The sequence below is a fragment of the Emydura macquarii genome, unplaced genomic scaffold (genome assembly GCF_026122565.2).
Source record: "Emydura macquarii macquarii isolate MOO-44397 ecotype Brisbane River unplaced genomic scaffold, CSIRO-AGI_Emac_v2 contig_3059, whole genome shotgun sequence".
NCBI classification, from domain to species: Eukaryota; Metazoa; Chordata; order Testudines; family Chelidae; genus Emydura; species Emydura macquarii.
The window spans coordinates 627,217-651,501 of record NW_027133196.1 but is presented as its reverse complement, the minus strand read 5'-3'; the positions used below and the strand labels follow the sequence as shown (position 1 = coordinate 651,501).

At 54.9% G+C, this 24,285-nt stretch overlaps 1 protein-coding gene across 5 annotated transcripts in view; it reads left to right on the top strand.

Moving 5' to 3' along the window:
• The first annotated feature begins 4,147 nt into the window (after window positions 1-4,147).
• The window catches only part of HR (HR lysine demethylase and nuclear receptor corepressor), a 41,959-nt gene continuing 21,821 nt past the window's right edge, over window positions 4,148-24,285 (top strand). For 2 of the 5 annotated variants that reach the window (XM_067530273.1, XM_067530272.1), the window contains exons 1-2: window positions 18,317-18,831; window positions 23,197-24,212. In XM_067530273.1, coding sequence (XP_067386374.1) covers window positions 18,807-18,831; window positions 23,197-24,212 — 1,041 coding nt within the window. In that variant the 5' untranslated portion in view covers window positions 18,317-18,806. Of the gene's footprint in view, window positions 4,377-18,316; window positions 18,832-23,196; window positions 24,213-24,285 lie in introns of those variants that run through there. The other 3 variants (XM_067530274.1, XM_067530275.1, XM_067530276.1) reach the window with 3 other exon arrangements.

Genomic DNA, 24,285 nt, shown 5'->3' with positions numbered 1-24,285 from the left:
ACCTAGGACAACAGCTTCCTGCTATTCCCAGTCTCTCATCGGCCAGGCTGCCTGCCGGCATCTGCACGCAACCCTGGCAGCCATTCGCTGTGGACTATCCTAAGCCAGGAATAGAACCCAGGAGTCCTAGCGGGGATGTGCGACCGCTCCGTGCTGGGTTAGGTTTCATGCACACAAAGTGCCTGCCTGGCCTTCAGCACCACCAGGGTCCAGGCCAGATTTCTCAATCGCTCCCTCATCCCCTGTGACCTTTCCAGAAGAGTTATTTGGCTGGGTTTCCTTTGTCCTGTTAACGCTTCATGGGCGGAAATACAGGGACAGCGTCCATGCAGCGTTCTGGGACGCAGGGAGTATATTCCAGAGGTGGGAGACTCCAGCCAGGATTCCTCTGCACCCTGTGACCGTGCCAGATGAAAAGTGATCGCTGACAAAGCCTGAGCTGGTGTCAGATAAGAGAGTGTCTCCCCTTTGTCTAGGGGTAACGGTCTGTGGTGCAGTCAAATAGGGGGAGGGCTCTGGGGTTGGAGGGGGCAGTGGGTTCACATTGGGAGCTCCCTGGGGCCGGGGGGACGACAGGTAATGGGGTCTGTGCCAGTTTCAGACAGGGAGGGGCCCCCTTGTGCTGGGTTGGGTCTGAGCTAGGGTTAGCTGGGGTGGGTCTCCCCTAGTCCCTTTGTTAAGGTGCTCGGGGTCTCTGAACAGGAATGTGGTGAGTGGACTCCGGTGATGCTGTTTGAATTGCATGGGCTGCCTGGGCTCTCTGAATTCATTACCAAGCGGGGCAGGGGAATCATCATTCTTTCAGTGGCTGGGTTTTTAAACAATATAAAATCCAACTACCCTTTTTTTGAGTGTGTGTGGGGGGGGGGGTGAGGGGGGAGGCTGCATCCCTCCCTGCCTCCCCCCTTCCCTGCAGTGACTCTGAGATGGAATAGCTCACTGGAGGCCCGGGCGGGGCAGTTTTTCAGAAGAGCTCGGCCCTCTGGGTGCACGTTGGGCCCTGGGCTCTGGTGAAAATCTGGCTCCAGTGGTGGGTTCTGAGCACTTGGCAACCTGGCCCCACCAGCTCTTGGATGAAAAGAGAAAGTCCAGCTGCCCAAGTGCACTGGTTATTAGGGGTATTCCGGTAGTGGCTGGAGGACTCAAATGATAATGAGGCCCCGTTGCGCTAGGCGCTGTACACGCTTGGAGTGAGAGACAGTCCCTGCCTGAAAGACCTCACAGTTTGAATAGACCAGGCAAAGGGTGAGGGGTTATTCTCCCCGTGTTGCAGGTGAGAAACTGAGGCCTAGAGAGATGATGCGACTTGCCCAAGGTCACCCAGGCAGTCTGTGCCAGAGTCAGAAAGCGACCCCAGATCTCCTGATTCCCAGTCTAGTGCATCATCCAGAAGATCATGCATCTTTCCTTGCTCGTTGGATGGATATCCCTGTAGGCGCCACCAGCGCTTTGGAAACCCTCTCCAAGCATGTTTTCCCCCCACAAACCAGCAACGGTCTTGGGGATCATGTAAAGCAGCCCCTAGGCTGCCTAAGCCTTATTCCTGCTTCTCTTCCTCACTCAGCTTGCTCAGATACGTTGCACAGCCCTCCTCGTGGTGCTGCCTAGGAGATTGGAGATAGGACAACTTTTGGTATGCAAGGAGGACATGGCTAATCATGACTTGGTGTTGGGGGGCCCTCATGTGGGGGACCCCCCCCCATACACATCCTGGATAACCTCAGCCAGCCCCCTTAGATTGCATGTGGGGGGTGAGGTTTCCTATGGCCCACGGGCTGATGACAGCTACATCAGCAAGTAGGCCAAACTCTTGCCCATGTAGGCCAAATTCTCCAGAGAGGGAGGGATGTGCCATTCCCTGGGGAACAGGAATACAGCGCTTCTGGGGGAGCAGCTTAAGCCCTCGGTTGCCCTGGCTGGTTACAAACAATTCTTGGCTGTTATGCCAGTTAAGTGCTTGTGCATGTGGGGGGCGAATCTGGGAGCGAGGGCAGGACCCGGAGGAACAGAACGCTCTGTGCTCTTGGCACGGCCGAAGGTAAAAGGGTTTCGCTGGGTATTGATGGCCGAGCAGGGAGGGGAGGTGCTGTGTGGGTCCCTCGCCTGCCCTGCCAGGCACTGGGGTGCAGGGCTGCTTAAAGGAAGAGAGAAGGAGTGGTGGCGTCAGGAACTGTGGTCTTTGAACAGAGCTGCCAGCTGGCAGCTGAGTTCTCACCCAGCACAGTGTGGCCATCCTGGGTCCTGCCATCCCCACATCACAGCAAGATCACTCGTTATAAAGACGCTGGCATCTCCCACCAGGTGGTACCCAGGCCATGCTAATGCCTCCCTGGCTACAGGGGTCTTGCCAGCCAACAGCAGACCAAGACCCTGCTTCCCCAGGAGTCTCTGAACAGGCGAACTCGCCCCTAACGGAGCCGGCCATTGCTCAGATCGGGCTGCGTGTGAACCTGCTTCCCCGGGGCTGAACGTTCGGCTCCCGCTCCCATGGCGGCCGAGCGCCTGATCCGGCGTTCCAGGTCAGACACCCTCAGTGGCCCCGGGCGGGCGGCTGGCACCTGCCCCTGCAATGATACGCTTGATGCTGGAGGTCAATAATAGGGGGAGGGAGAAAAGGCGAGTTGTTTATTCATTAACAAGCTACAAAGGCCAAATCTCTGCCGGACTCTTAGTCCCTGGAGAGGTCCTGGCTGTGGGCACAGAGGAAGTTACCCGCCAGGCCTGTCGGGTGCCTCCCCCAGCCAGCGCACCACAGAGCATTTGGCACACTCCTCCCTTAACGCTGTCGCTGCTAGTCCCATTCTAGCGAGGCTGCTGCAGATGGTCCCTTCCCTGCCAACCGCTCAGCAAAGGACCAAGCGAGCGCCCTTCCTGTCCCAGCTGTCAGCTTGGCTCAGCCCTGGGCCCCTTGGCTCCTCGCTCACCCTGACTGGCTGATACCCGCACCCTCTGCTTGCATTAACCCTTCCTAGGCTGCACACAGGCCCCTTTCCCCACCCCTGGCAGCTGAATGGCTTTGGGGGGGGTGGTAACACTGTGGCCTGCCCCTTTAAAGGCCAGGAGAGGGGCTGAAGCCAGCTAGCCCTGTTCAATTATCAGATTCAGCTGGAAAGGGGTCCAGTGATTGCAAACCAGCAGCGAGGTGTGCTCAGAGGAGAGGGGTTGAAGGGTAGGCTGGTTACTTCCAGCATTGAGCTGAGGGCAGAATTTCTGGAGGCTTTAGCCAGAAGGGCAGAGGAATGGCTTTGTGGGGATGTTTTGCCTGAGTTTTCTTTGAGTTAATAAAGGCCAGCATGCCTAGTGGGGCTTGTCTCTTCTTCTCCCCCTGTGTGAGTGAAATCTCAGAGAAAGGGGCAGATCAGTTCCCTGCCTCTTCTGCCGTGGGCAATAGGACTTAGCCTGCCCCTGAATGGCTTTGCTCCTGCGGCTGAGTGTCTGGCTGAAGGGCAGGACTGAGGGCTGCTGCTAGGAGCAGGGAAGGGGGAGATGGAGACGGAGATGGTGTTGTCCAGGGAGGATTCGAGGGAGCTATACCCTTGCTCCCCAGGGACTTGCAAACAGCTGCATGCCTGGCAATCCCCAGCATCCTCTGTCCCCCCCTTTCTTACTCCTGTTGCTTTCTCTCTCCCTTTTCCACCACTCCTCCTTCCTGTCACTCACTATTCCTCTCTCCCCGGTTCCTAGGACCCTCTCCCCCAGCTAAGGAAGTGACCTTACCTCTCTCCTCTCTCCATGGATGCCCAGGTCAGGACTTGTGTGAACCCCCAGCAGTTCTCCCTCCTGCTGGGAAGGGGAATTAGACAGCAGAACCTGGACTGTGTCCTTATGGAGGCTGGTTCCCCGGTGACTCACTGATCTCCCCCCATCCTTCTGGGGCTGGCAGCTCCTGCCCCCCGCCCATCCCTCCACTAAGCCCCAGCTTGAGGGAGCCCTATCCCGCTCTGACACTGAAGCCTGGCTTGGAGTCTCTGGCTCACGCTGTCTCTCCCTTTCCCTCCCTCACCTCAGTCTGCCTCTCCCTCCCTCCCCCTTTCTCCATGGCCCCCCCCCCTCCTCCTCCTCCAGCCTGAGTCAGCTGCTGCTATTCATTCAGAGGCCATGTGAGCCTGCACACACATGGCTCGCCAAGCTGCACAGCGCTGTATTTTTAGCAGACGGTATCAAAAGCATAATTATGTCTGTTGTTTAAATGGAGCCTCTTTGTTGGCCGCTCCCAGAGCCTTCAGCTGGCTCCCAGGCCATGCTACCAGCAAGGAGGGCAAGGAAACACAATGAGAAACCCAATCCCCGGCTGCTCTGAGACTGCCCAAGTCCAGAGGTGTACAGGGGGCAGGGGATAGAAGTCCCTCCTGGATCTGGGAATACCTTTCATTCAGGTAGGTGCGAGAACTTAGCTCCTTCCGCTGTTCCCTCTGCTCCGGATGAACCAAGTGGGGCTGCCTGGGGTGGGGAAGATGGGTGAGAACAACCACTTCCACCCTCCTCCCCCCAAAAAACTTGCCTTCTGGCCAGCTAACAAGTAGTCCAAGCTCCCGGGCCAGTTGCTTACCTTGGGTGTGGGAGAGGATTAGGATGCGGGGCGGGGAGGTGGTTGGGGTTTGTGAGAGATGAAATGTGAGAGGCAGTGTGGGGGGATTTTAGAGCTGGGGGAAGGATGTGGTTTGAAAGGTGGAGTGACAGAGGTGGCAAGGGGGTGTGAGGGGAGAGTGGTTTGGAAGTGCAGGTTGTTAAAGGAGTCTATATTCCACGTTCTTAAGAAGACCCCGTGTTCCTTTTCTATTTCCTAACCCCTTTTGTCCCTTCTCTTGCCTCGCTAGGGATACACAACCCCAAACATCCTCTTTTTAAAAACAAAAATACGCCCTCAAAAAGTCCCCGGCCGTGTCTGCGTCATGACTTCCAATAAGTACTAATAGCAAGAGCCTTCAGGGGTTGTCGTGGGTGGGGGAGCTAGGAGACGGATGGGGTCAGCCAGCTCTCCAGGCTCTGAAGGGTGCCTGGATCCTGCTGGGTCCTAGACAGACAGATTGGGATTGGAGCAAACTGAAGGCTTTTGTTTAGAAAAAAGAAAAAAAAAAAAAAAGGCGTCTGTCTGTATAAAAAGCTGGAAAGCTCACCTGGTATAGAAAGCCGGGAGGGGAGGGGGAGATCAGTGCCTGGTGGTAGCATTAATTCATAATAATATTAAATATGTTAAGCCTCCAAACGCCCCGTGCAGTAGGTCAGCATTACTATCCTCATGTTACAAAAAGGAGAAACTGAGGCACTGGCCAGGGGAGTAACTTGCCCTAGTGCCTGAGTGGTAGAAGTGGGAATAGAACCCAGGTCCCAGGCATGTGATCTAACCACTAGACATCCTTCCCTTACCAGGACTGGGAATAGAAACCCGCTGCCTAACTGCCACCCCCCGCTCTAACCACTAGATCCAGTCCCCATTTAGAGCTGGGAATAGGACTCAGGAGTCCTGACTCCAGTACCCCCTGCTCTAACCACTGGAGTCGTGGTTCCTCAACCTTTGACATATGGGGTGCCCCCCCAGGACCTTACTTCACAGGGATAATCATGGTCACAGCCCCTTGACACCTGTTTGCGACACCCCCTGAGAATCAGGACCTTCCTGGCTGAGGATCTGTGCACTAGAAAACACTTGGCCTAGGAGTCCAGGCTCCCAGCCCCCTGCTCTAGCCACTACTTACCAGCACTCCGGGGCACAGGCTGCTTATTTGCCCTTCTTCCTAATGCTTTCTAAGTGACGACATCTATACTGGGTATCACAGGGCCAAGTGCGAAGGGGTGGCTGGCTGAGGGCAGGTGGGACCCATGGCTCCCCAGCAGTGCCCATCACCCTGGATATGCCCCTATGGCGGAGAGGCTCAGAGTGAGCACAGGAAGCCCTGGCTGCGGCAGTGAAAGCACTGGCTGTCCCCCCCTGGACGTGAGTTGCGGCGCTGCTTGTAATTCTGACTGGGGCTAGATGTGGGGCTTGAGAGTGTTTCTGGCAGAATTTTTCTATCACCTTACAGGGGGGGGGGTCTTGGTGGGGAAGGAATAACACAAGGTCTGATCTGTTCAGGCTGCGGCAGCCGCTGAGTGGGGAAACCCTGGAAGGAATCCAGAACTTGTATTAATTGGCTGCCGGAGAAGAAATAGCCCCTGGAACACGAGAGATGAACCCCAACCAAGAGCCAGCCCCGTGCATTCCCACGCTCTGTGGGAACTTGGATCTGAGCGGGGAGCTGAGTTGGGGAACTTAGTTCCACGGTTACGGGAAACATAAATACCAAGACACATGCTGGTGGAGTTGGGCACCTTGGGGTTCTGCCTGGCTTACGGGTCTCTAAGCCGCCCCCCAGCAGAGAGCACCTTGATATGAAACAACAGCAGGAGGGGGCTCCACGCAATTAACAATTAACGCAGGGTTATAACGAATCCCGGGTGAGAAATGATTCCTAAACCATTTGTCAGTGCATAGGGTGATTAGACAGACGCAATATTTCGCCATCTGTACTCATCCTTCTGTCTGTCTTGCTATTTTAGATTTTTCTGTCGTGCTCCTGACTGTAGTCACTAACTACTGAGATTCCTTGGTCACCCTTGCGAACATGGATCTCAGACAGCCATCTAGCCTAATTCAAAGTTATACATAGCCAAATCCAACTGATTAAATAATTACATGAAATAGATCACAGAAACCAGATCATGGCAGAAAATCATTACAGAAATCAGCCAAATGGGCAGTAGCTGGGAAATCCCCCTGCCTGTAGCTATCCCCTGACATTGTCAAACAGTCCAAGTGTGTCAGATCGGGGTCACGGGTCCTTCCCCCAGCCTCTGTTCACCCTTTGGGGTGGGATGCAGGAGTCTGTGGGTGGATCAGCAGGCATCCAGGGTGCGGTATTTCAACTCAAGGTGTCTGACCCTAGCTCCTTCTGTTTTCTCTCCTTTTGAGTTTTTCTGCGATTCCTCCTCTCCGGAAGGAGAGCTACCTGTCCCGTTAGCCCCACTGGCTCAGGCCACTAACGCTAGGCGCTCAGCCCTTTCCCCACGGGATGTCTCCTGTGCTCTGAATCTCTCCCTCGGTTGCTGGAAGCTGGCCTGATGCTCTGCACAAGGCATCCCACTGGAGAGAGCAATGGCATGCTGGCATGAGACTGTGACGTTGCTGCCATTGGCCTGCATCAGACCCCAGATAGAAAACAGCTGATAATTGGTTTCAGCTGATGCCAAAGGGCGGGGAGGAGAGAGTGACATAGTTACAGTCTGAACACACACAACACACAGTCAGTTAGTGCAAGCTCTGAGCTAGCTTGTGCTAGAAGCTGTTCTGATCTGCCACCCTCCACTACAAACAAGAACTAATTAGTCCCCTTGTTGACCGTCTGAGCAAAGAGTCCATGGAAGGAATAAGCCACAGAGCACTCTCTGTCCCCTCCAACTCTAATGGGGGGTCTCTTAGGGCACATCAGGGTGGAGCTTGTCTTGTTGCTGCCGCCTTGATAAATACAGGATGTTGCTCCCCAGAGGTGTCCCGTACCACTGGGGTATGAATTGAGACCCAGCAACTCACTGCAGGGAGGGGTCACCAAAACTGCATTTTGCCCTGGGCTGGACTTGAACCTGCTGCATAGTGCTTAGAGCAGGGCAGGAACTGAATTTTTTCATTTCATGGGAAATTCTGCAGTTTTGGAATATTTTTCAATTCTGAAATGGAATGAAAATTTTTAAAAAATTCAAAATTTCCTGTAAAAACAAAATCCGCCCCCCCACCCCCGCAAAATTTGTTTTGGGTGAATCAAAAATGTTTTCGTCATCCACATTTTAAGAAGTCAAAATTGAAATGACATTCCTCAAAAATAGATACAAAACCCCCCCCCATTTTGAAATGACTGGTCGACTTCCATCAGAATGGTCGGTTCCATTTTCTTCTGTACAAAATATTGTTGAAATCGACGCCCTTCTCTGTGAAATGTTTCACTTTCCACGAATCTCCATTCGCCCATGGGAAAATGTTCTGTCAGGGAAACTCCTGACCAGCCCTACTAGCTGTGATCAACTCCGCTAGCGATGAAAGGGCCCTGCTGCCTGGTTCTGGGAACCCCTTCGGTGTGCAATCCAGTGGGACCTGCCTGGCGGTGCTGAGGGTGGCACTATGGTGGGGTGACTGGCCCCACAGCCCAGAAGCAAGTATGATAGGATTAGGGTGTGTGTGTGTGGGGGGGGGGGCAAATTCCCCGAGCGGCAAGTTTCACTCCCACAGAGGGCAGAGGAAGCCAGAGAAAACAGCAGCCATTTATTTTGCAGTGGGATGACAGGGGAGTTATGCAAGTTCCTGTGGGCTGGCAACCCCCAGCAAGGGAAACAGTACAGAGCTCATCCTTGGTGGCGCTCCACCCGCGGCCCTGGCTGCCTTTCTAAGCCCTCAGTCCCCGGGGGAGCTTTTAATTGCATCAAGGTATTTGAACCCAGTTAATGCCACTTATCTCATACGCAGGCATCCCCATGGGGCAGGGGCAGATGTACACGCTCAGAGGGGCAGCACAAAATCCAAGGGCGGCTGGAGAAGCAGGACAGGGCTTTTCTTTGCCCCCTCCCCAGCCCCACCTCGCTGCCCTGGGGCACCTCTGAATCTCACCCACGTGCCACCTTTTAGAGCATCCTCGGTGCATCACGGTGCTGGTGAGATGCGGCAGGTCGTCTTCCACCCTCCCCCCCCATTCTTGGAGCCCCCTTTCTTCTCGGGGATGACTCACGGGCAGCGCTCCCCGCCACAGGGGTCCTGCAGTAGGCACTCACCCTGTCCTACAGGGCCCCGTCCCCCCAACGCACAGCTTGGGTTTGCAGGGCCTGTAGCCCAGTGGATGCATGTGAAAGGAGCCTGTGCCTTGGAATCTGTGGATGCCCTGCTGAGAGAGGGTAGAGGGGCGGGTATAGACAGAGCTCGGGGGGAGGTTCTCGTTGCAGTGCTGCGTGGTGAGGAAAGAGAGACGGGGAGAGAGGTAATCACGAGCTAATCTGCTGCTGAGATATGGTTTCCTAGGTCTGGCCCAAGACGCTGGTTTGGGTTGCGATGCTTGGAGTGGCGGGGGGGAGAGACATGCATGCACGCCTCCTTCACAGAGCCAAATCTGGAGTGCAAGGGGGGGGTGTCCGCCCCATCCCTGAGCGTTTGGGACGGCAGCCAACGCTCAGCACCTGCTTGGGGGAACCCAGGGTATAACAACACTGATGTCGGCGGGAGGCTGAGGCAGCAGAGGGCGTCAAAGGATGCCGGGCCTTGTCGAAGATGCAGGCAATCTGCGGGCATGTGCCTGCTGGAGTGAGGCTGTATGCGGGGGGGAGGGTGCGTCCTATGAAAGGGTTACTTGGCCCTTAGGTTGGAGAGTTACTTAGCAACTACTAAACTGTGGCTCATCCCTTTAAAAGGTGCCCGGTTTGTGCTTAGACGCATCCCTTTGTCATATTTTAAGGGGTGCTCTGCCTTTACCCAGGCTCATCCCTTTAAGAGGCTTCTGATCACCTGATTCTAGCAGGGTTTTTGTGATTTAGTACTGTGGGGGAAAAAAGAAAAAGGCACTTATCAACCCCCCGCCCCCCTTCTCAGCTCCATCTACAGCATGCCCCTGAGTTCTTGTGCGGATCAGTGACCCAATGTCTCTTCTGAAACTCGGGTGCTGTTGGCCAGCCACATAGGGAAAAGGCAGAGGAGAGGGGTGTAACAATAGCCATCTCCCTACAGGTGGGAGCATGGTGGTGAGGAATGAGCAGGGGACTGGCAGCCCAGGACTCCTGGGTTCTCTGCTTGGCTCTTGGAGGGGAGCATGAACGATTGGTTGGCGGGAGGGCACTGGGCACAGGAATTCTGGTTCCCGTTGTCAGCGCTGAGAGAGTTAGCTACGCCTTGGCATTGAGTGTCAGGACTCCTGGGTGCTCTGCTCAGATCTGCAAGGGAGTGGAGCCTCTTGCTTAGGGTAGGGGGGCCTGGGGTCAAGACCCCTGGGTTCTATTCCTACGTCTGTCACAGACTTGCTGTGTGGCCTTGGGCATGTCCCTTCATCTTTCCCCATTGGTAAAGTAGGGGTGATGATGCTTGCTCACCTCCCTGCAAGAGTGCTGGGAAGATGACTGAGATACGGCTTGCGAAGCCCTGCTTCGCTGCTAGATATCAGCCTTCCCCGTTTGCCCCTGAGCCATCCTCACCCCACCACCCCTCATTTCCCCCCTCGGCCCCGGCAGTGGGAGTTTGCATGTGTAGCTCCCATGCAGCAGCTGTCCAGGACGAGCGAGCCGTACTGTCAGCCAGGACTGACGGGGAGTAAAGCTGCCAGAACGGTTGGGCTGTGGCCCTAATTCCCAGAAAGCTACTCGTGTGGGAGTGGATGTCCTCTCATGCCCTCCGCTCCGCTGCAGCTTTCAGACTCCTGAAGGTTTGACGTTTTCAAGCACCGGGCGCAGATTAGCAATAGCTTTCTCGTCCGTCTCAGCTGGTGCTCGGAGGGAGAAGGGGAAGGTATCTTTTTCCTCTTCCCCCTTCCCTTCCTCTCCCCACACCCCTTCATCTTCATCACCTTCATAGCCTCAGGTAGGTCCATGCTGGGCTGATTTTCGATTTGTGTGTGTGTGTGTGTGTGTGTTTGGCGTTCCGGCAGGGATCTGCTTACGGGACTTGGGTGTTCAGAGAAATTAAGGAAAGGAAGGGAAAAGGGGTAGGGAAATCATATGGAAGGAGAAAATAAAGGAGCTGTGAGTGAGTGTGCCCCAGACCAGGGGCTGCTGCCATGAGCATTCTGGATGTGCTCAGGGGGAGAATCTCATTGCTGTTTTGCATGGTAAGGAAAGAGGGAGGCAGGGAGAGATTTAATCATGAGTTAATCTGCTGATTAGGTCTGGCCCCAAGGAACTTGTTTGGGTGGCGATGTAGGGGGTCATGCATGCCCATCTCCTTTGCAGAGCCAAGTTTGGAATGCAAGGGGTGGGAGTTGATCCTGGAGGAGAAAGAGGGAAAAGGGGTGATATTGCTCCGCCGGTGCTTTCGGGAGGGGGGATGTGGTGGGCCAGATCAGGTCGAGTCAGGCTCAGCAGCTACTTCGTCCTTCCCCGCCGTCTCTAATGGGCATGTTGTAAGAACCAACGCGCCTTTTGCATTAGAAACTTCAGGGCCTCTTCCCTCCCCCCCCTCTCCCCCGATGGGCGCTGGGGCTAGGGCTGGATCTTCCCTTTCCCACCCTGAAACCTCGTCCCTCCCCTCTTCCTACTGTCCGCACTCCAAATTGCAGCCTGTAAGGTGCAGAGCTCCATCTCCGCCCGAGTGGGTTTGCTGGAGTCTCTCATCCTTGCCAGGAGGGTGTTTCCGGCTGGGCGGTGCCGGCCTGTATTTTCAGCTCATCCCTCACCCTTGCTGCACTGAGCCCTGACTCTGCACCGGGCACCCAGGCTTTGGTGCCAAGGGGTTAAGCAGGGTGGGGTCAGCGAAGTTTCTAATTCGGGAGCTGCCATCCTTGGCCTGGGGGGTGTTAAATTTCTTCGGCTTTGGTTTATACCGTTTGGTATTAAAGTTCCGCAGTTCACCTTTAAAAAAACAATGCACTGGACCAGGGAGAACCCACGCTGGGCTTCTGGGAGACAGCTGCCGTCCATCTGCTCTGACCTGGTCACAGAGCAGCTAAAATGGCAGCCACTGGGGAACTGCCAGTCAGGTTGTCTCTGCCCCGCTCGTTGCACTCTCTCGATTCTCTTTTGTGTTGGCCCAGTTCAGTCCCGGAGCGAGACGCACAGCACCACTGGACTGCAACTGGGGCTGGGCCTGCTTACCCCAGGGAGGGATTTGACTCCCTGTCTGGTGCTCTGTCTCTGCCTCTTCGAAGCCGTCCGACCCATGAGGGCAAAAGCTTCCCACTGGCTCCCTGATATTCAGTAGCTGCCAGTGGCTTGGCAGAACTCAGACCAAGGTCAAGACTGTTCACAACAAATCCCCACCCAGGCAGAGCCCAGCTGACTGGTTCCCGTCAGATCCAGCGTCGCTTTGACTCTGCTCCCCCGGCTTTGGGGTGGAGGCTTCTCTGGGCTGGTGGAAGGTCCCATGTAGGCTCAGTGCAGGTTTGCTGTCTGCAGGAGGTGGAAGGGACAGAGGCGGGCCTGGACAATGTCGTTCAGAAGGAGTTGCCAGTGACTGGCTCAGCGGAGCGGGCTGGCTTTTCTCTCTTCGGGAGAGAGGGTAGGAATGTGAAGGATGGCGTGTAGGCTGAGCTTGCCTCAGGGGATAGTTTGTGGAGGACATACTCTTCCCTGGCACAAGCAGGGTGAACTCAGTTCAAGCCAACCGCAGGGGTGCCTGTTTAGACCAAGAAGAGATCTGGTCTGTCACAGTTCCCCCCTCGCCTCCTGGAACCCGTTACACTTTATGGCAAGGGGTGTAGAGTACTGTGCGGCATTGGGAGGGGGTGGGCCCTATGTTTCCAGTGGTCTTTGGAGAGGCAGAAGCACGGGATACTGTTAAGTCTCCCAAAGAGCAACCCCGAGATAAGACGCTACCATCCAAATCCCAGTCTAGTGCCGTGCGTTATGGGAAATTCCCACGGTCAAGCATGACATAGGAAGTGGCCTTCTGCAGCCAGCGTTATCCTTGGCCCCATTACGTTGAGACAGACCCCAGTGTACAGTGAGTGAATAGGGGAATCTAGGACCCGCGGGGGCTCCTTCCACCCCAACCGTGTGGCTTTGGGAAGAAAACTGCAGAGCAGAAGCACCAAAGCTGAGACCTTTGGACATTCAGAGAACTTGCTACAATTTCAGCTGGACTTCCTCTGCTCTGTGCTTACCGGCTCTTTGCACTAACCCTCTCCATTCCCTTCACCTCAGCCTCACTCCACCTCTGCTCCTCTGCCTGGTCCCCCCTTCCCTTCTCTTTCCGTTTAGTGGATCTCCTCCTAAGTAGCCCGCATCGCCCCCAAGCATAGTGGCCATTTGCTGCCATTACACTGCTCGCTCTGCGTGTGTTTTCTTCCTCTTCCTCCACTCAGAGCCATCCTGTCTATTGATTTGTAAGCTCTTCGGGGCAGGGACTGTCTGCTTCTCCGTGTTTATGCAGCGCCCAGCACAGCGAGGCCCCAGTCTTGGTTGCTGTTAGGCACTGCCATAATACACAAGATTTATTAACCAGGCTGCTGGCAATCTTCTTGCTTCAGCAGGGCAATCGTTTTATGGGTATCTAGACCTAATTTCCCTCCCCTTCAGGTTTTGTCACAGCTGCAAACGCAGCAGAGCCCTAGGAATTGGCCCTGGCTGGTCTGAGCCCTGTACCAACACTTCCTGTCCTCTTTCTGGGAGAACCGAACTTCCTGGAGACCTGTGACAGACAACAGGCTGCCGCTGCCCTGGAGAAAGCTGGGAGAGAGAGCCTTCCCCCACCATCTTGCATGCCAAGGAAGGATGGCTCCAGCCAATGCCTGACCCTCTCCCTGGTCTCTGGCCCTCCCTTTTGCTGGGGCTCCTCTGTACAGAAGAATGACTACGGGACAGGATCAACAAGTGCCACACCATGGGGCTCAAAGGGCAGCCCTGCCTGCAGATAGCTAGTGAGCCATCGCTTGTCTTCACCAAATGCATGCCCAAGTGCATGAGAGAGGCTCTGGCCATGGCTCTGCTGCACCGTTGAGTAGTCGGAGACCAGGAGCTCCTCCTGCAATGTCCTCTCCAGCCTTGGGTGGGTCGGTGATGGGCTGTTGGTAATCTGGTGCGTGCAGGCTTGGGAGAGGGAGTGGGGTGGCAGGAAAGTTGGTGGGGAAGGAATCAAAGGTTCTCTGGCTCCAACGCTTTGCTCAGTCATGAAAGGACTTGGCAGAGGGGCCATGATCGTCAGAGTCTTGTCTTTGTTTTCTTGGCATGGGGCTGCAGATTTTTAAATTTTTTTTTTATCCTTCCTTTTCTGTTGGGATTGAGTCACTGTATTTGTTTAACCCTTCCTCAGGGAGGTTCTGGGGCAGCTCAGCGTGCTGGGAGGTAGGGCAGCCAGGCGGCTGCAGGCCCAGGTCCAAACACAGGCACTGCCTGTGTCCGTTTGGCTTTTTATTGGACATGTTGAGTGCCCAACTTCAATCAGTCTCCGACATGCCCCCCAGGGCGTGCACGCTACCTAGCCGGCAAACACCCACCCACGCGTGCATGCCAGGGCATGTCCATGCTGGCACCTGCACGGGCACCAACGCTGACACGCGCACACAAACAGGTGCCCACGTGCATGGATGGATACACGCAGGCATTTACCCTGACATGTACACACAAGGTGACCCACCGACAAAGACGTACACGGTTTGGTACATACGCTTCCCGCCATATGCCTGCATGCAGATGTTGGGCAGAGGTGGGCGCTCTCCCACTTATTTATTTATGTATGAACATACGTCGTGCTTGTGATGTCCTAGGACACTCCATAGCCACAAAATAAGATGGCTGTCTGTCCCAAAGAGTTTACAGTCTTAATGGACGGCACACAGCCAAGGGAGAGGGAAAATCCGGTCTGACATGTACATACAGATCCCAGTCGTTGCCCTGGTATCTGACAGACGTGTACGCGCATGCATGGACCCGAGAAGAGCTGTGATGGTTATTTCACACCCTGATGACTCTTTCCCAAGGCTATACTGAAGTGTTGAAGATGTAGCTATAGGATGCGTGTCCTGCTGTTCAGGGGGCCTGGTTTATGCCTGCGTTGCTTGAGGGCCTGTGCGCCCTTTTAGGGCGTGTGGCTGGGGGGCCAGTACGCCCCTGTTGGGCCTGGCAGTAGGGGCATGCGTCTGCTCTGGCTGGGTGCACATCCGTAGGGATTGCGCACTCCCTTTTGTGGGGCGTCACTAGAGGACTGTGTCGCTAGGGGACCCCATGTCCTTTGGATGCGTTGCTAGGGAACGTGGGTCCGTTTTGAGAGTGTTGCTAAGGGGGTGGCTCCGGCATTGGCAGTTGCTATGGGAACTGGAATTAGTTCCCCTCTTGCTCTTGCTTTTGCTTTCTCCCCGCCCCGCTTTCGTAGAGACCAGGTTCAGATGCTTCATGGCCTCCGTGCTACATGCTAGGCCCAGAGCCCACCTTCCCACCGGTCCCCTCCGTCCCCACAGAGCCCGGACAGTGCGCTGGCACCTAGCCCCGTCCAGCCTGATTCGGGAAGGGTTAATCACAGTGCTGCTCTGCACACACAGGGCCAGACCACACAGCAGCTGCTGAGCTGTAAGGAGGCGGCCTTTGGCCTGATGTTACTCATGCTGCTCAGCCCACGGCCATGTCCTCCCCTCACTCCCCAGAGTGCCCATCTGCCAAAGGCCTCCCTTGTACCTCAGGACATCCAGGCGTCGTGTGGGAGCACACCCGCTGTTGCAATTACTTCGAGAGGTGGCTGCGCCCAGAGGAGGTAGAGGGGAGACATGGGGCGAGTGGATGGGTGGTGTGTGTTTATATAATGTGGGGGGCAGCCAAGGATTAATCCCCCCCCAAACATAAACCCAACAGTAACTATCACAGCAATCCCAGCATTGTTTCCATGCAAATACACTGAGCTCCAGGCACTTGATTGTGTGTGGATCACACAACTTCAGCCTTGTCTGCTCTGCCTATTAAAGACCCCCGGATACTTTCCATAAGCACTGGGGTTTGAGCTGTGTCTCAAAGAGCAGCCTCCAACCCAGAGGTGGCTGCATTTCCATGGCACCCTCTGTATAGAGTTGCAAAGTGCTCTGGTTTCCTGTGGGGTGAAAGGGCCTAGAGAAACATAAGTTATTTATTATTATTATTTATTGGCCTTAGCCACAAATATGAGCATGTGTTCATGGTGCCTGTGTGAATATTTGTCAAAGTTCATGCATATGTCAGTGCCCATGAGTATCAATTGTATGCCTGTGTGCGTGTGTGAGAGAGAGAATAGGCGTTTATTAAATACGGGGCACGTTATGTGCACGTCTCTCTGCCTGCATACATCTCTTTCAATGTGAGTGGACGTGTGTTTGTGATGTGTGTATTTGTAAATAGGTACGCCTGTGTGAGTATGTTTGTATGTATAGTGCGTGGAGATTGTAGCTGGTGTATATGTCTATGTCTCTGAGTGTGTAGGTATGTATATGTTGTTTGTATCCTGCGACAGGATTGTGCTAGGCACTGTACAGACACACAACAGGCTGTTGATGTGTATTTATATATGCACGTCCTTCTGAGTGTGCATGGTGTGTGCATAGGGGACTATTTTGTGCATGTGTGTGAATGGAGCCCCCCGGCAAAAAAGTCCAAGAAAACATTTCATGCATTAGACTGGCTACGAAGTTTCCTCTTCTTTGCTCCCACACGTCCGCCAGCCCTCACCGCACTTTCCTTGGCACTGGGGGAAATAATGCTTCTAAGACGCCCCTCATAACTGCCTCATGCTCTTGATTAAAAATCCCGAGCTGCCAGAATCGCCTTTAAAATCATCATGGTTTGGTGAGATGCTAAGTTTTCGCCAACTCCAGCTTGTCTCTTGTAAGAAAGAGACTCTCTACCCAGCTTAAAGGCAAGTGTGTGGGATGAAGTTTTCCTGCTGGTGGTTCAGGATTTGGGATGCTGCAGGAAAGGAGCTGCATGGAGGGGATAGGAGCAAGGGGTAGGATCTTGGTTTAGTGGGATATGGTTAAAGATCAGGTAGGTTTGGGGGTTTGCAAAGCCCTACTGGTTGGGTTTTCAGGTTGCAACATGAAATGTAGTGTGGGGGTTAATTTCCAGGTCCTGTTTAATTTCACCCTAATTCTTCTGGACAGTGGGCTGAATCATCCCAGGTTTTGCACTGAATCTCTTGAGCCCAGCTTTCTGGAGATGGAGGAAATTTTGAAATTGGGGTGCATACCCATGATATGTCTGAGCATACCCTGTTTGCTGGAGTTTCCATTAAGGGAGAATTTTTTTTGAGAATTGTCTCCTCTTGAATCTCCACACTTATAACACCTCTTTCACCCCACAATCCAAACCCAAGTCTGCAGTTTGTAAATTTTCTTTATTTTTATAATAGGACAGCTCCAAATTCTGGATTTCCCCCCTCCTCTCACTTCAAACTGTGCAGGGAGGAATGGGGTGGGAGGGGTGCTGCTGAGATCCATACCTGGAGATGTTTAAGAAGAGGTTGTTACAAACATCTGTCAGGGATGGTCTAGGTTTACTTGGTCCAGCCTCAGCACAGGAGAGCTGGGCAAGATGGCCTCTTGAGATCCCTTCCAGCCCTATGATTATATAAACTTTGTGGTTTGGGCCTGCCTCTTGGTCATGCAAACTATCATAGATCTTGAAAGGGACAATTGATTGCAAAACCATTTGGGGAGTCTGGGAGCAAATCAGCAGGAATGTTCTTGGGAGTTTGAGCTTGGTGCAGCTCCACAGAGCTACTATGGAAAAAGTCAAAGAGAAATGGACAGATTCCAGGGGCATTTGAATTCAGCTGGCACAGAAATAGCTGGGGCAATGATCTCATGCTCTAAGCCGTCCCCACCAACACAGATTTCTAGGGAAGAGAGTGCGAGAAACACGTCCTGTTGGGATCAGAAGATCCAGTCTCCTGTCTGTTTCCTATATATTGAAGGAGAGGGGGGCACAGGCACTAAGAGGGAAGAACTTTTGTGCTGATGAAAGTGAGGGTCTTGCAAATGCTGTGGAAGCTTTCCCAGCCCACGGTCCCCACTGTCATTTCAGTCCTGCATTCCCTGCCCCATTCTGCCAGTGCCCTTCAATACTACTCTTCAAAACCCTCTGTTGTTCTAGTCCTGGCCTCCCCACACTGTTTTGCCAGTGTCCCTCGGTTCTAGCTTGCATTCCAGTCCTTCTCTTTTCTGTGTAGGGCCGGTAGCACCATGGGCATACGGCGCCCTTTCCCCCAGTTCTGGGACTGCAGCGTTTGGCATTCCTGATTGCTAAGCTCTTTGGTTCCGCTTTGCCCACGGCTGGGTGTGGCAGACGGAAGGTCGAGATCTGGCTCAGCCTGATTCTCTCATGAGGAGCCTACACCTTGCCTGTGAGATGGGAGGCTGGAGCTGAGAACAAAAGGAGCTTTCTTGGAGTGGAGGAGAGTGAGTAATCGAGCGTACCTGCCCCAGGTTGGCAAAGAGGATGCACACAGTGCAGATGCTACCTTGGCTGGAGCCCACAGAGGCAGGGAGGAGCTCAGTGTAATTTGCTCATGCGTCCCCTCATTATTTCGGATGAGTAACTGGAGGAGTTCTCTTCTGGTACGGAGCTCTCGGAAGCTGCAGTCTCCCTTCTTCTCTGCTGGTAGCTGGAGTTTGGGGAGCAGAGCTCTCTGGATTCCTCCTCTGTTCTCTCCGCCAGAAGCTAACGGAGGCTGGATGGCCCTTTGGCGTGAGGGAGTCCTCTTTCTCTTTCTCCTTGGCCCTGTCATAGCTTTCCCTTTAATGGTGGTCCTTCCATAGCTCACCATCCCAGAGCACGCTTACTTAATCAAAGGACTCTTGGAAGGAACAATACTGAGACTCCCAAACCAATGGATCAAGAAATCCAGCTCCAGAATTCAGAGAAGAACATCCAAGGAGCCCTCCGGGTTGCTTTCTGCCTGCTTCAAATTCCAGAGCCAGATCCCTTCAGACAGTGGATCTAGAGTCTCTCTCTCAGTCTGTCTTGCCTTTTGAGGACACTCTCCTTGGCTTGGCTTCATATTGTAGAGCCGCTGAGCTCCGAGTCCTGCTCCGTGATTCTTCGAAACTGCAGCTTATCCATTACGGAATGCCATGTCCCACCAGCTGGGGTATGACGGAGGTGGAAACTGAATAAGGGTCATACATGGAGCTCCCTAAATGGATCAGCCCAGCACCATCCCAGGTGACTACTCGAGATGTTAGAAAACAATAGCATAGTGACTTAAACAGAGGTGGGACTGTGTGGGCTGGGGGATTGTGGGTGGGTTACAGAGCCTTTTGGTTTTAGGCTGATGGTTCAGATCCAGCCCAGAGGAAAGCTGTTAGCATCTGCTGGCTCTTTGGCGGCCTGTCTATCTGCTCTCCCAGTAGGCTGTCTCAGGGCACTTCTGTAATATGCTGGCTGGGTTTCCCAGGAAATGAGGGCCCACGATACAAAGCCTCCCCTGCGGCTAGCAACACTGTTTTTGAGCAGCATGAGAGTCAAGGAGGGACTGAGCTGTGGTGACCGAACTCTGCTCTTGCCACTAGAGGTGAGGTTTCTGGGTGGCAGGTGTGGGGGAAGTTTACTCTGCCCCCGCCTGTCATGCCAATAAACAGAGGGCTCAGTCTGCCAGGCTTCCGAAGATGTAAACACAGTGTGCTGGGGGAACCATGCCAAAGGAGAGACTCTCTCAGCCCCATGATAATGAAACCCAGCCAGCCCGCCAGGATAGACCGCAGGAAAGTGAAATGGGTTTTGATGCAAGTGACCTTTTGAATCAAGAGCCAGGTATTGTTGTTAAAGCTGCCTGGTCTCTTCTACATCAGCCAGGGACAGTGCAAATGGGGCAAGCAAGTGAAGGCCAGGGGTCTACCCATAGACTCCAGGCACCTCTGCCCATCCTGCCCCCCTGCCAAAGGCTGTGTCCAGAGAGCTGCCCTCTCTACTCTGGCTTCTGCTGAGACCTTGTGGTTGCTGTAGCATGCTCCTGTCTAGACAGGTGTGCTTTGAGCTGACAGGGTTGGCTTGGCTCCCTGAGCGCTACACCAAGAGCACAGGGGTCCCACTAACCCTTCTTCCCCAAACCTATTCCTCGCAGGGATCCAGCCCGGCTTTCCCCCTCTTCGTTCCCCTAGACTAGCCCCCACAGACTCATGTGAGATCCCCCCCGCACCGCCTCCTTTTAACTCCACTGGACAAGGGGGCTCTGTGCCGGGCAAGAATAGGACGCAATGCCAAGGGCTGTCCTTTCTGAGTGAGGTTGGCTGACACTCATGCCAGTGCGACCACGTCCCGGGCTCTGGCTCCGCGCGGATACGGTTGGGTACAGGCTGCAGGTCTGTGCCAAGCGGGCTGGCTGCCACCTGCGTAAGCGCCGGTTGCAGATGAGCAGGTCTGAGATGTACAGGACATTCCTCCCCTGGCAGAGGTCGGGCCCCCGCGTGTGACAACAGTGACTGGAGCAGAACTTTGATCTCTTTGTGGTCCCAGGGCATGAGAGGAATCTCAGCAGGGCAGAATGGCCCAGACAGAATGCTAGCAAAGGGAAAGGCATGGCCAGACCTCTGGGAATTGCTGTGCCAGCCTCTCTCACTCTGTCATCCAGCCTGGGAGGGTCACCTTCTGCCCAGCTCCCCATTCCCTTGTTCCCTTTGCTGCCCATGTGAGCGGTGAGACAACTGCTGCATTGAACTGGCTGCTGCAGACATGGAGTTACATTTAGCCCTCAGTTTCGCTGGCTTCTATCGTATCACATGGTTTCTGAAGCTTCACCCGTGTCTGCACTGGGCCTGGGCGAGGGAGTCAGCTTGGGGGATGTGGGGTCATTTCAGCCCAAGGTGCTGCAGCCTCTCTGCCAGAGGGGTCCCATGGGCGGCCAGTGCAGCCCCAGAACAGGTGGCTCTGGCGAGGGAGGGGATGTGGGGCAGGGCCCCTCAATGAAGTACATCTCCTGGGGAATCTCTCTGGAGCTCGCAGCAGACTCTGGAGCTGCTTTTCCCAGGTGTAACCACCCAGGTCTGGGAAACACCCACAGCCTTCCCCTGGGGGTGAATGCCTAGGTGGGGCAAGGCGACTCGCTGGCACAGGGCGCTGGAATCTGCCTCTCTCTGTGCCAGTGGGAATGGATCCAGCCGCTAGAGAGCTTCTTGGTGCCGGCAGGGTCTTTTGGGAGCAGAGGTGCTACAGAAGTGAACCTGTGGTATCAATGCTGTGTCTGTGCACAGAGAGCTGGCCTGGGATAAGGGGGGGTCTGGGTGAATCATATGTTCAGAGCTTCCTGCGTCAGCAAAATGCTCTCTTCGGCTCCTTTCTTCCTCTTTCACCCCACCTTCTCCAAGGCTTCTGGCCAGCTGACGGACGCCGCATGCTCTCAGGGCTGGGCTTATTCATGCATCTTGTGCTCTCAGGAAACCCATGCTGTGGGGCTGAGCGCTGGGAACGCATGAGGGGGTCTTCTGGGCTCAGTGGGTCCTTCTTTCTCTGCTCATGCTCCAGGGATGTTCTCTGAGAGCACAGGCAATCCTCATGGAGCATCACCAGTGAATAAGTGCCACAACAGACTAAAACGTTGCAAGAGGCATAGCATCAGCTAGTCAGCAAGAGCCAGAGGATTGGGAGCCAGGACTCTTGTGTTCTGTTCCCACCTTTGAGGGTGAGTGAAGTCTAGTGGTTAGAGCAGGGGGGCTATGAGTCAGGATTCATGGTTTCTGTTCCCAGCCCTACCAAATCACATCACTCTGTGCCTCAGTTTCCCCCCTGCAAAATAGGGGTAATGATACTGCCCTCACAGCGTGCAGTGAAGCAGTAAATGAATGTTTGTAAAGCCTTTCTAGATGCTGTTGAAGTGCAAAGTATTGTTATAGTCTATTCTCTAGGAGGCATGTAGGGAGGATTAGTTAGGGAATGGCTACCGAGTGCCCTATAAATGCTAGGTTAGGATTGCAACGCGGTATCAGCCTGTCACGCTGCAATGATTGCATGGCTTTCTGCAACTCAGTGCAATATCTCACCTGCCCCCCAAACGGCCTGTTGCTAGGGATGGTGGAAGGGCTAAGGAGGGTCGTGGGGAGACGTGTCTCCCCTCTCTAACCTTCCTTTCCTCCCACTTGCCTTCCTAGCTGCTTGGCTGAATCCCAGAAATGGCATCATGGTCTTGTGGTTAGAACTTGAAACGGTGAGTCAGAAGTAACGGGCTCTATTCCCAGCTCTGGGAGGGAGCTGGGTCTCGGAGTGGGAGCAGGGCGCCCTGAGTCAGGACTGCTGGCTTCTCTTTCCAAGTCGGGCAAAGGGATGCAGTGTAATCGTTGGAGCAAGGCAGCAAGGGCCAGGATTCCCGGGTTCTGTTCCCAGCTCAGGGAGGAAAGTGTGGTCTGGCAGGAGCAGGGGCCTGTGACACAGGAGTCCTGGGTTCTGCTCCCAACTTTGCTCCTGATTTGTGGTGCGCAAAAGCCACTTCTTCTCTCCGCCTCAGTTTCCCCACCTATGAATGTTGCCCTCGTGTAGCTGGGTGTGTAAAATGCACTGAGATCGGGAGGCGGGGACAAGTGCATGCTATTTATTCTGGCCTGTGTGGCTCATTGCTCTCCCTGCTGCTTCTGATGGAGAACACCTCAGCGATGGGGTGCTGCATTCACTCAGGCCCCAGCAGAACCGTTTGCCACCCTGGAGTCTCAGGCCACGTCCTGCTGCTCTCAAAGGGCAGATGTAAAGAACCTACTATTGGTGCAGTGGGTGAAGTGGCACATCTCCTTAAGGTCAGGAGGTCCAGGCAGGACTGCACGGCTTGCTTCTCAGGGTTGAGGGCACTCCATATTCTGCATGGGATGCCACGTGGCTGCTGCGCGGATGGTGTTTGTGTTGCAGAGGGCGGTGTGTACATACGCCCTGGGGTGGCAGGATGGGGCCGTGTGTCTGTGTGTGTGTGTTTGTGTGTCTCCATGGAGAGCTGCCCAGCACGTTAGAAAATCTACTGTCGAGGGAGCGTCACTTTCATCCTGGAGAGGTTACAAAACATTTCACAATGTTGCACTGCTGCGATTCAAGTACGTTCCCTGGGCAGGGCAGGGGAGAGGACAGACGGATCCTCCTCCCCATCCCCCAGACTGGAGAGGAGGGGTCCCTGGGTTGAGCAGAGGAACCACTAGAAATCGGACATGGGCTACAGCTGCACAGTTCAGTTCTGGGTCTGAATCTCCCCAAACTTTGGGGCTGTTGGAATCCAGGGATTGGGATCAGGCCCACCCCTGCGAGAAAGCTGGGGGACTGAGGCAGCCCTAGGCTGGTTGGAGGATGAAATGAGCATAAAGCCCCTGGGGATTTGGAGAGTGTTATCAAAACCGCGATGTGACTTCCTCCCACAGGCGAGTGCAGCAGCTTCCTGCAGATCCTGAGTGCATCTAGAATATAACCCAGGCTTGCCTTTAAACAGCCCCCATCCCAACCCACACATCCCCTTCTAGGTCATCAGTAGCTGTTGAAACTCTCAGGGACTATCACATGCCGAGTCCCAAACCCAGCCCAGCCCCACTCCCCACCATACTCATGCTGAGTTTTGTTTGCCCACAGGAGGACAGCCAGCACCGCATGCAGGGGAACAAGCCATGGAAAGTGACGCCAAGAATGGGGAGGCTGCACCGAGATGGAGGAGACCCCAGGAAGGAGCCCAAGACACCCAGGTGCTAGACAGTGTGGTCGGGGCCGCACGCAGGAGCGGAGGTGCGGCCCTAGGGACCCCTTCCAAGAGCTGTCGAGATGGGGTGGACTTGAGCTGCGTCCCTGGGCCGGACTCAGTGCTGGGCGCCGGGGACAAGGCTTCTTTCTGGAGGTGTACCGAGAGGGCGAAGGAGTTCCCTCCGTGTGCGAGCCGGGTCCGGGAGAACCTCGGGGGGCTGGAGGCAGCACGGGACTCTCCATACCATCCTGCCACTGAAGCGGATTTCTCCAGGCACACGGAGGCGAGGCAGCAGCGCCCCAGGAAGATGCAACTGAAGGAGGCACCCGACTTGCAGCTCCACTCTGAGCCCAAGAACGGGGAGGTAAATGTCAGCTGGGCGGAGCAGGGGAAAGATGGGCCTGGCCCCATGTGGACGGAGGCCATGCGGGCCAGCCAGGTGGCCCTGTACAGCCACGCTTACCACAACTATCCCCTGCCGTTGTCTGGGCTGGAAAACCAAAGCCCGGCGGCCACTGGCAAAACGTACCGGCTATCTGAGCAAGATTCCCTCCACTCTGCCAGCCCTTCGGGGGACAGTGCCGGCAACCCTCCTTCCTTCCACCATCTGAGCACCCACTGCCCCTTCCTGGTTGAAGCCACGCTGGCGGAGAGGAACCCCTTCTTGGTTTCCTCCATTGTACCGGCAAGCACTCCGGCTGAGTCTGCCTATGGCAATAGCTTGGCCCGTCTCGCCCTGGCCCGACAGCCCCAGGACTGCCCCTCTGCCCTGGGAGAGGCCCAGTACACTGAGCCAGACTGGCATCTGACACCTTACCCCCGCGCCTGGAGCCAGCCGGTGTACCTGGAACACCATCCAAGAACAAAGACCCCGTCTGCTTTTGAAAACTGCTCCAGCTCAGGAAACAAGGTCAGTGCTGGGAGTCTGTACGGCTCCGGCTCCGTGGCAGCAGGAGGGAGACCCCAGCCGAGAGCAGCGTGCT